An 11,095-nucleotide genomic window follows, 5' to 3' on the forward strand; every position below is an offset into this window, starting at 1 on the left:
AGACTGAGGTTTCACTCAGTCACGGCAGAAGCAGATTCTTTGTGTTGCCACTAAGCCACTTAATATCTTTAGCTTTTTCATTACCATCAAAGAGAGAAAAAGCTTATCATTCTCCCAGACTGCTGTGCAGCTCAATGCTGGCCTGCTGGAACAGCTTAATAAGTATTTTCTAACAGTCTTTCTTTCTTCTAATAGTCTTTAATTTGATAAAAGCACATTTTTTGTCATGTTGTAGGTCAAAAATGTAAACATCTTGGCAAGCGAATTTTGACACTCTGATTCTGGAATTTGATTACCAGTCTTCAGCAGGGTGAATAGCTGGCTTCAAAACACAACTTTCATTACAAGAAAATGAAAAACAAAATCCAAACCAAACCAAACAAACAAGTTACTAAAAATGTTTTGTGCCCATATCTTTTTAGGTAACTTGTCCTTCAGCATCACAGACCAGCCAATTTCAGTTACCGGAGAGAAAGATTTCTTTACTACCAGCAGTCTGCTTAATAGTACTGGTGAGACATTACCAAACAAATCCTCTTCTTTCAGCATGCTGCTGCAGTAAGCAAGAAAAGCAGAGAAGCACGAAACCTGGAGCATCACGTACATTTGAGCAGGGGAGTTCAAAAAAGGGAAAAGATATGAAAAGGAGAGTCATGGCTGCTGGGTCCCTGTATCGCAGGTTGTCACAGGCTTTTGGCATTCCTGCCTTCTTTCTTCATCCACAAGCAATGCCCCAGTGCATCTTTTCTTCCAGCAGCAAAATTTGGCCAGTCACACTCCCATGCCCCAGGTGCCACTCACAGCTCGTGCAGTGTGGTGGACTTGGCACCTGGCTGTGGCACTGGCTGCTACTGTGGCTCAAACCCAGGCTGGGTGACGTACCAGTATGACCAATCTTGCAATCTGTCATGATGCCAGCACACAGGAGGTGACAGCGAAGTGGCATCGCCCACTGACTTTCGTGCTCCAGCCCTCTCTGAAACCCAGCCCAATGCTGCACCCTCAGCAGCCGCGGGAGGAGGACTGTGCTCCTCCTCTCTTTCCTCCCCATAACCAGGACCCTGAGGGCACCTCTTTCAGCCATCAGCACCCCAAAGGTGGCTGTGCAGAAGGGGGCAACAGGGGGATCCCAGCACTCTGGTGGGGAGAGGCAGCCAGAGTGAGGTGGGTATTCTGCACTGCCAATGAGACCCCACCTCAAAAGGCGGCTGCACCCTTGGCCAGATGTTTTGACAGGGTTTGGTGTCAGCAGTGTGAAAAATAAGCTGATGTGAAGGAGTGCTGGGGTGGGCAGATGTGCTCAGCTGCAACAGGACATGCTTCCTCTTCTCAGAGAAGCTCATGGGGGAACAAAGAAAACCGATGGGTTTTGGATTAAACGTTTGTGGGGCTGTGCCCAAATAATCTCCTCATGTGAACTGATGGTTGGCTGAAATTAGCCCACAAACCCAGTCAGAACAAAAGTGGGTTAAGTCCATGAAACAGAGCTGTAATGCTCAGAGTTTGGGATCCTCAGCTTGGGAACCCGGCAGTTGGGCGTCGATTTGGGGCTGCGTTGTCACCAGCACTGTGCCCAGTCAGGAGCAGTGAGCCACAGGCAGCAAGCCCAGATTTCCCTCCTCCCCTGTGGACATCTGGCTGAGCTCTGTCTCGTGTGTCCCTTCCAGGCGGCATGAAGAACACGAAATCCAGTCACTTCCCCTGGCCAACAGTGGTGGCTGTCCTGCTCCTCTTCTGCAGCTTTCTAATAGCTTTAGGCATCAGGAAATGGTGTCGGTACCAGAAAGAGATGTAAGTACTAAGGAGGGGAACCACAGGGGTGGGAGTGGTGGCACATAGGACAGCACAAACTGTAACCCAGCTGTCTGGATTTACACATTTTCATTGAGTCTATCTGTAGTGCACAAGGCCTTTAAGCACATGGATTGCTAATACCATTTTTATCATACAGCAGTACGAAATATGGAGTGTTCTCAGTCCTTCTATCTGTTCTACGGGTTCTCTATAAAATAAACTTTAAAAAAAGAGCCAAGGTGCAGCTTCAGGGTGTGAGGGAAGAATACAAGTCAATTTTTTTTCCCCAGAGCCCCCCACTTCTATTAGCCTCCCTGCCAGCTGCTTTTGCTCTCTCATTTTGCATGGTTACTTGAGGACATGTTTTAATGAAATCGTACTTCTAGGGCAACACTCTTTGAGTTGTGAATAATATATGTGAAAGTAGGCTACCTGAAACTTAATCCCGGTCAAAGAAGCATTGAGTTTGTAATTATTGCCAAAGTTTAATTCCCTACCAAAGCACCTGATGATCTACTGATGAAAGCAGTATCTAAGAGCCAGTTATTTTTTATCTTACTAACATAACCAAAATGTTTGAAAAATCATTGTGACAATGAATCATTTGCAGTTCTAGAAAGCCTTTTTGAAACATGACTACAAATCTTCTATATTGAAGGTAAAAATGGGATTGATTTTTTACACTGATTTGGGATGGGGCCTTTCTTTATGTTGGCCTATAAAGTGACCAAAAAAAAAAAAGATATGACCCTCTAAATATACCTTCAGAGACTAGAGTGAGCAAATGATCTCTGCAAGAGTTTTGAATCACTCACCAGGACCATGATCTGTTCTTTTAAAGCACGAATAAAGTAAAATTGTGAGGTGGGAGCTGGGAAAGCCAAATGAATACCAGGAGGTGCACTAGAGCTGCAGAATAGAAACAGGAAAGTTGCAGTATGAAAGAGCAAATGTCAGGTGCTCTTATAATGATTTAGTGTCCATCTATCTCCTCCTGTGAATGTTTTATAACAGTCTTTTATACAGCTTTTGTGTGATAGCATGTTTTTTTCTCTTCTGTTTCAGTATGAACAGACCTCCGTCTTTCAAGCCACCACCACCTCCGATAAAGTACACTTCTATGGTGGAGTCTGATGGGACTTCCCCATCCTGCCACGAACTGGAGAACCTATAACATCACCTACACCCCTTGTGTAGTGCACAGAAGACTGACACAGCTAAAAGGCTCTGTCTTTAAAACAGTAATTACAGGAGTTTGGTGTTAATGACCCATATTAAAATTCAGAGTGCCTAAATGACATTAATGTTGGAAGATGAGAGCTCCTGAGGACACTTAACTCACTTCATTCTGTCTATCTCTATGTATGCATTAAGTTAACACCACTGTGAGTGTCACAGAGAGATTACATGTGCTTAATTTGAATTGGGTGATCAACTGGGAATTTGCTGTCTTGTTAATGGGAGCAGATTAACGCATCATTCTGCCAGCCTGCCTGAAGAGTGTTGAAGCTTTTTGTTTTTCTAAGTGTATAGAGACAACAGCTCTGCCGTATGGACACTACGATTACATGTGAATCATTAGCGTAACACAAGCTTTTTGATACCTACACAAGCCATTCTTAGAATTGTTATTTTTTTCCTCTGCAAGTATTGACTAGTATGATCCAATATATAATTTCTTATCACTGTGAAACCAAACAAAAATAATATGCACCTTATGCAGAAAGAAAATAGTCTGCATCTGTCATCATCGGGTTGCGGCCAGGACTGCAGGAAGGAGTTGGTGAGATGAAAGGGCACAGTGGAAGTGCTCACAAAGAAGACTGTTGCCATTGGTGAAGGCAGAAGAAAGAGTCAGCTTCGGACTCATGTACAAGCCACCTATGGACCAAAGACCATGAAGTGAATAAGGACTGCAAGGGTACCAGAAAATGCCAGTCCATTTGGAATTACTGTGCCTTTGAAACAATAATTACTTTTGTGTGTGCTTTTCTGAAATTATATTTAAGGTACATGTGAAGAAAAAAAGGAATATCATAGTTTTCTTCTCCTTTGTTCTTAATGAGTGTCTGGCATTTGCTACCTTCACATTCTTCAGGACCTCAGGTGTAGTTTCCCAGGTGGCTTAAACCTGCAGAAGGGATGGTCCAGACTCACCCCTATCCTGCCCAGGCTGCCTGTTTCCTTGCACTGACACCAATGATTTAACGACTGTGCTAGGGGTGGGATCAGCTTAAGCCACTGCACAGTTCTCAGCCAGGTCAGCAGCTGGGTGATCACTAATGCAAGGCATGAGAGATACAGCAGGAACAATGCTTTTTGGCAGCCAAGAAACTGTCCCTCCAAGCTTAGTTGAAAACATATCTTTACCACAATGGTATTTCTATAATTAATGTAAATCAACTAAAATTCAATTATGTCAAGCTTAAAATTGATATTCTGATTTAGGAGTGGGATTTGTCTTATTTACTGCTAAGTGCTGGTCGATGAGTATCAGGGTTCAGAGCACTGCATTTCCCGGGACTTTGGATGAATGAATCACTTACTGGAAAGAATAATCTCACAGACATTTTAAAAGTATTTTGTTGTGTTGTTTACATTATAGCACAGGCAGTTCTAAACCAGTCACTAAGACAATATCTGTGCTAAACAGAATATACTCTCCTCCTTATGAAACTGTGCAGGTTTTGCCTGCACAGAAGGCTCAATATTAATTTGAGCACTTCTTGTCTGTGTGGGTTTGTAGAAGTGAAGTAGTTTGACTTTTATCATACCATCAGTCACTGCAAAAGAAGGCAGATTTTGTTCTTAAAGAAAAAAAAAATAATAGAAAACAGCTGGATAGCCGTATTCCAAGGGATGTAGAGAGAAAGGACTCTCTTCCTTGTCATTAACTGAGAATGACTGTCTGTAGCATACTTGTCAAAGATGTATTATTTTATCTTCTCTGATATTTTAAGCCGCTTGCTTGCTTCTTGTGAGTGATGTCCCCTCTGACACTGAGGTTTTGCAGGGCACCTTGAGAAGCGCTCAGGCTTGTCGTGATTCCCACCGCTCCCTGCTGAGGGATCCAGGCTGCCAGGAGCGAGCTACCGGCAGCGGTGTCCCGGTCCCTGACCCATCCATCCCGGAAGGACGCTGCTGCTTCCATAAACCCGGATCAGCAGCGAAAAGAAATCTCCAGGCGACTGGCTGAGGAGCCAGGGGGGACAGACGGGTCTTCCTCGCACCCCCTACGCTGGGGAAGCACCGGCGGGTACCTCCCGCCACTGACCAGCAGGTGGCGCCGCAGCACCGCAGCCGGCGGCGAGCAGGGCCCGTTCCCGCCCGGCCCGGCCTGAGGGGACCCGGCCGGAGCCAGCGCAGAGAGGGTGCCGGAGTGGGGCGGCGGATCCTGCCGGCCCCTGGCAGACCGGGGGTGACGGGAGGATTCCTCACCGCCCCTGCCAGCTCCAGGGAGGGAATATGAGTCGATGGCCGCTGGGCATGCCCATATGGTACCCGGGCAGAGAGAGAGAAAATTCCTGCCTGCCAGCCTCTTTCCATTTTTTTTCAGCCAAATTGAGTGTAGAATAGTTTTTCTGTTTGACTTCATTTGGTCCTCACCAGGACAGGCATGTAACATACAGTGACTCAAGAATTGTGATTAGGTTTGAAATCGACTCCTCCCTGCTTTAATTTAAAGTGAAAACCAAACCAACCACCACACAAAACCAGCAACAAAAGAAAACAAAACATAACCAACAACAACAAAAAACCCACAAAACAAAAACAAACAAACAACACACCCCAAAACAAAACAAAAACAAACAAAAAACACTAACCCTTCAAGCCATTATTTTTAGCATGAGGTTCCCCAGTATGTGGCTTAAATCATTGAGCTTGGACTTGGATTCCAGTAACCCTGTAAGAATTTGGCCCAGATGGAAGTCTAAGTTATCAGATGCCTGAAGATGAGTATGTGAGTGTCACATAAAAGCCTTTCTGTAAGAGTAAGGTGTTCAAAGCTTGCTGCGTAGAAACAGAAAAGATTTTTTAAAAGAGGCTTGAAGCATCGCTAAATGCAACTCCATGGCATGTTGAAACCTGTAAAGCAGACTTGAGTCAGAATCTGAGGTCACGTATAACACAAATGTAATGCTGTGACATTACCTGGGTTTGCTGAATATGGTCTTTAACACGTGCATTATGCAGTTGTGAAAGCAACACACTGGAAAGCTAAGCAGCAAGGTCTTTTTGCTTACAAGTGGCTTTCATTTGCTCACGGATAGAAGCAAGAAATTTGTATTTGTTTTCAGTCATGAACATGCCTGGTGAAGTCAGTGGCAGGCCTGGGAAATTCAGTGGAGGGAGTGACCTTTACCAGCCCTCTGCAGTTTGTGTTACTGCAGTCGTGTCCTGGTGCTGCTGGGCCCTGCAACCGGGGGCATGGAAAGAGCTGCCAGCCCAGAGCCCCTGGGGTGCATAGGGCAGGTGGGCCGCCTCAGCCGCTGCCTGGTTTCCACCTCTCTGACACACAGGGGACAGCTGTGAGGATGCCCTGGTCCTGGCAAGCCTCTACCTGTATCCAGAATTACTGAAGAGAAGCTGCCAAATTCATGTATACTGTGATTAAGTTATAAAAGACACACCCATCACTAACCAATTGGCATGAGATAAATACTTTCTGACCACCTGCAAAATGAGGGGATATTTTTTGAGTTTTAGATCCTTCTCCATGACAAGAGGAAGAGAGAAGATTAAGTGATACATTGTTTAGAAGCAGAGTGCTTAGTTTGTATTTAACTAATAATTAATACATGTAAGTAAGAAACTAAACAATTATAACTAATATCATCAGTTATTTCTTAGTATAGATGTATCATACGTCAAAATTTTCAAAAAATTGTAATGCATATGTAGTAATTATGTGAATATAAGCAACACAAGAACATCCAGTCTTTGGAGCACTTATGGAGGATGATCCCCAGTGTTCCCCAGCACTGATAAAATGAAGAATGCTGCTCAACTGTATAACTGACTCTGCTGTTAAGTTTATTTCTTCGTTTCATTACCTTTTGCCTTGCTTTTTTTTTTCTTACACAGTATTGCAGTAGCTTTTTATACAAGGTACCTTTCCGTCCTGTAAATTAATTAAGCACGGTTTCTTTATTCAAGAAGCACCCCTATAGTTTGCGCAGCATGCTCTGGCCATCACAGAAGCTGGCTGTGGGAGAGCACAGGCTGCCTGGGGATCCCAAGACCCGATTCATTAGTTAAGAGTTGCTGATAATAGGCTTTGCTGCCTGGGATTTCCTGGGGAAACAGCCCATCTTCACATGGACCCAGAGTTTTCTCGTTTACGGAGATGTTTGCCTCATTGCAGCTGTGTTGAAAGCCTTGTGAAGTGCTCCGGCTTCATTTTCACGTACATGTGTGTTTTAAAAAGCTGGGCACCGAAATTATATTTGGTAACCAGAACAGGGTATTAGTTACCTTACATAGTCTTTGCTAGATTTAAAGTCATCACTTATCAGAGCAGGCAAACATTAGAAAGATCTGCATACACTTTAATTCCAGAAGAAGCACTATATGAAGCAGAAATTTTGTTTCATTTATTGTTTATGTTAGCAGATAATTCTTCCTGACTCTGCAATTAACTTTGAGCAGTAAGCCAATGGAAAGCTTCTAAAAAGCTCTGCAGGGGGATAATGATTACTTAATCCTGTCTGAGGAGATTTTAATGGCAATAATATGAAATCATATTATATTTAAAATGGTTCCTTAAGGACAAGACAAAGCTCAGGAAAGGCCCCAGCAAGGATTATTTGATTTCAGGGAACATCGGATTATGTCTTTAAAACTTCTCTTCCATCTGTTTCCTAGCATGTGATGTTACGTCTCTTTCCTTTCAAAGTCTCCTGTACCAGGTTGCCCCAATAAGATTTTTAATCAGTGGGGAAAAAAATAAAAAGGTGTCTGTTTGCCTCTTGGTTCCTTTCCAAACAGGAGGACTTCCAAATTAGCTCTAGCATCCTACACAGCTTGAAACACCCTCATGTGGTGTAAATTAAGTATTGAATAGCTCGGTATTGTCAAACAAGCGACTCACAGATGCCAGTGCTTGGCTTAAAGAGGCAAGTAAAAGCAAGGGAGAGAAGCAGGTAATACATTGATATGAACTGACGCTGGCGCTATGAGCTGTGGGCAGAGAAAGTGGGGAAGTCAATATTACCAAGAGTATATGACATGATGGGCAGCTAAGTATCTGCAATGAACTTAGGAAATGCAAAAAGTGCTGTGATAGTCACGGTGTTTTCCTGACCCGACATAAAATGGGACATGAACACCACTATTTGGTCTACCGCACTTGAAGCAGCAGTGTTTCAAATGCAGTGATGTCTGCAGAGCTTGGTGATTGAGTGTGTCTGGTGGTTTTAAATGTTAAATAATTCCATTGCAGTCAGGGTAAAAATGGTAATGAACAGCTTGGAAGAATCTGAGTATACTTACATGAAATGTTGAGCAATTAGCTTCTCTCTGTGAGAGTGAATCCTGCAGCTTTCTTCTCATCAGTAGCAAAGTGACCTTTAAAATGTGCAGATGACACAGAAGCTGTTTGAATAACTTATTTGATCTATTGTCTGCTGATAAATTACACATAAGGATTTGGAATTTACATGGCACAGCAGATCTTTGACTGAAATGGAAGATTTTGAAAACATTAACTCAAAGCTTTTTAACAGTAGCAATGTGCCCTGTTGAATAATGGGACGTGTTATCTTGGTGTTTAACTTAGTAAGGAGAAAGAGATTAAGCTTGCTGTAGCACTTGCTGTTATCAACTTGTTTTCAGTTGCTTTAAAGCACTTTGAAAAGTTTGTTGTTCTGGCTGTGTATTCTGCAGTCCAAGGGCTGCATGTTAAAAACTAAGTAAACACATTTGTGTTTAGCATTGTCTAACAGTGAAAACCCTATGTCTCTTAGCATTTAAATAGCACTAGCCTGATCCACACAGCTCATCTTTTAACTGTGTATTTGAAAACAGGAGGGTTAGGGGTGTGGGAATGGGACGGGAGCATCAAGATTGTCTGGGCTGCCTGTGACATCGGCTTGTACTCTGCACCAAAGCACAAAGGAATATATGAGCCCTTTCAGTAAGTCCACATAAGGCATACATACGGCTATATAATCTCTGGGAAAAGTGGATAGTAAAGTTTTAGTCAGGCCATCCTCACTGTTGTGATTCATATGTGAATGCTCCAGCAATGCGGAAAAATACCTACTGACCTTGATGCAGAATTTAAAAAATTGTCTATAGGATGAGGTTTTTCCTGCCTGCTTAAGTATTCATTTCTACAGCCACTTAAACACATGCTTGAAGTGGAACATTTGAATGGTCTCGAGTGACAAGACCCTAGATAATTTGTGGGTTTAGTCTGTGGAAAATAAAATTGTATTATTAATGCACATTTGTTCCCTCTGGACGTTGCAATTAACGTTCATCATTGCGGGGATACAGAACAGGATTACAGAGTTTTGTGGAGGTGGAAAGAAGTTTAGGTTTTGGGAAAGGGAACAGGCAACTAAGTGCTCTTCTTCTCTAGAAAAGCATAGGGAGGATTTTTGGACCATAAGGAAGTTCTGCTAGTGGTTACTGCCAGCAAGTATCTGTGCATCACATCTGATGTTCCCAGCTGGAATCTCACCCTGCAGTGCTGAATGGAAGCACCTCCTCTTTCCCTCGGCATTCTGATTTTGAGCTGCCGGCTTCCCGCACAGTCTAAACATACTTTGCAGCTTGGAGGTCTCAAAACCATCTTAACTACAAGAGCCAGCATATACTCATGCTGCACATTGTAGAGTGGGGATGCTGATACTAGTTGTGAACCAGTGAGAAAGTCGCTGTGCTGTGGTAGTGATGCAGCACCCCAATACTGTCACGCACTCTGGTTCTATTCAAAAGCAATGGTAAAGGGTCAGAGACTTTGGGAGACTGTGAAGGGAGCACGTTTGAGACCCGCCCCCTTCTAGCTTTAGATCCCCTCTTTTCTAGCTGATCTGATGGCAGAGAACTGCTAAGACCTGCTTTCACGGTAGAGGTAATTAGACTCCTTCTTCCACACCAGAACGCACTCTGCCTGTTCCCCTTCAGATTCTGCTGTCTGTCATACACACTCCATCTTCTTTATGTCATTTGAAAGATAGGAAAAGCAGGATGGGGCCTGGCAAGGACACTGGAAGTATCGTGTCAGCACTCAGCCTGAATCGTTTTGGCTCTGGACTACAGCTTCAATGTTTACAGTTACACTGACCGCAGTGAAGTACTGCCCACAAGACACAAAGATGTCCTTGAGAACATAACAGCCTCAGTGAAATGGCTACCCCTGTACTGCAAAGCTTTCCCATCCTGGAAAGCTACACTTTGAAAGAGCCACGGCTGCCAAATGTATTTAAGGAGTTCACACATGCTGTTTGATGGGTGGTCCCAAGCTGTGATGGTGGGAATGTGAGAAAGAGAGTGAAGGAACATAAAGTAGTCATTTAAAGGAGATAAACTTGCAGGGATACAGACTGCAGCTCCCACGTAACAATGCATCTTTTGATTGATGCCGTAAGTTTAATTGCACGAGAAAATGTTTATGATCCCACAGGTATGGCTTTGAATAGCGTGGCTGATTCTCTCCTACATCAGAGGCAAGTGTACCAGGTGGTCTAAATGGCAAGGGGAAGCAGGGCTTCCGGACAGCTGGATGCACACCAAACCTGCCCTCCATGTTCCTCCTTGAGCATGATGAGTCCCTGGTCAGGAGTGCTTTATGAAAACCTATTAAGGAAATTGCATTGTTTTTAAGATTGTCCAGTATCAAAGCTTTAAATGCAAGGTGTCTTTGTTTGCTTCCTTGAAAAGGAAAATGCAGATTCATGGAAGGAGATAGATTCTGGTTGTGTTAGGTGAAAATACATAGAATCACAGAATCATTTTGGTTGGAAGAGACACTCAGGATCATCGAGTCCAACCATAACCTAACTCCAGCACTAAATAGTTGACATATATATTTACAGATACATCAAGTTTATGTATACTTTATCTAGTTCAATTATAGCAGCTTTACTGTATATTAATGGAAGCATTCTGTGAATAATGTGTAAACTTTAATATGTCAACTGAAAAATACCTGTTTATTTAAAAAATACTTCCTCACAGACAAAACTGAGGGCTTCTGAAATATATATCCTTGGCATTTAGTATTCCACCTTCAGTAATCTGACAGTGAAAAATTATCTTTCAGAGCAATGTTTGGATTTTTTTTACTAGCGTA

General features: G+C 43.2%; 1 protein-coding gene across 2 annotated transcripts in view; it reads left to right on the forward strand.

The window, feature by feature from the left end:
- CD96 (CD96 molecule) overlaps positions 1 to 3,854 on the forward strand; it is a 28,692-nt gene extending 24,838 nt beyond the window's left edge. The window contains exons 13-15 of one of the 2 annotated variants that reach the window (XM_071803653.1): positions 423 to 512; positions 1,668 to 1,791; positions 2,860 to 3,854. In XM_071803653.1, coding sequence (XP_071659754.1) covers positions 423 to 512; positions 1,668 to 1,791; positions 2,860 to 2,968 — 323 coding nt within the window. In that variant the 3' untranslated portion in view covers positions 2,969 to 3,854. The remainder of the gene's footprint in view (positions 1 to 422; positions 513 to 1,667; positions 1,792 to 2,859) is intronic. The other variant, XM_071803654.1, reaches the window with a different exon arrangement.
- The last annotated feature ends 7,241 nt before the right edge of the window (positions 3,855 to 11,095 follow it).

This window comes from Patagioenas fasciata, chromosome 1, assembly GCF_037038585.1.
Source record: "Patagioenas fasciata isolate bPatFas1 chromosome 1, bPatFas1.hap1, whole genome shotgun sequence".
Classification (NCBI taxonomy): domain Eukaryota; kingdom Metazoa; phylum Chordata; class Aves; order Columbiformes; family Columbidae; genus Patagioenas; species Patagioenas fasciata.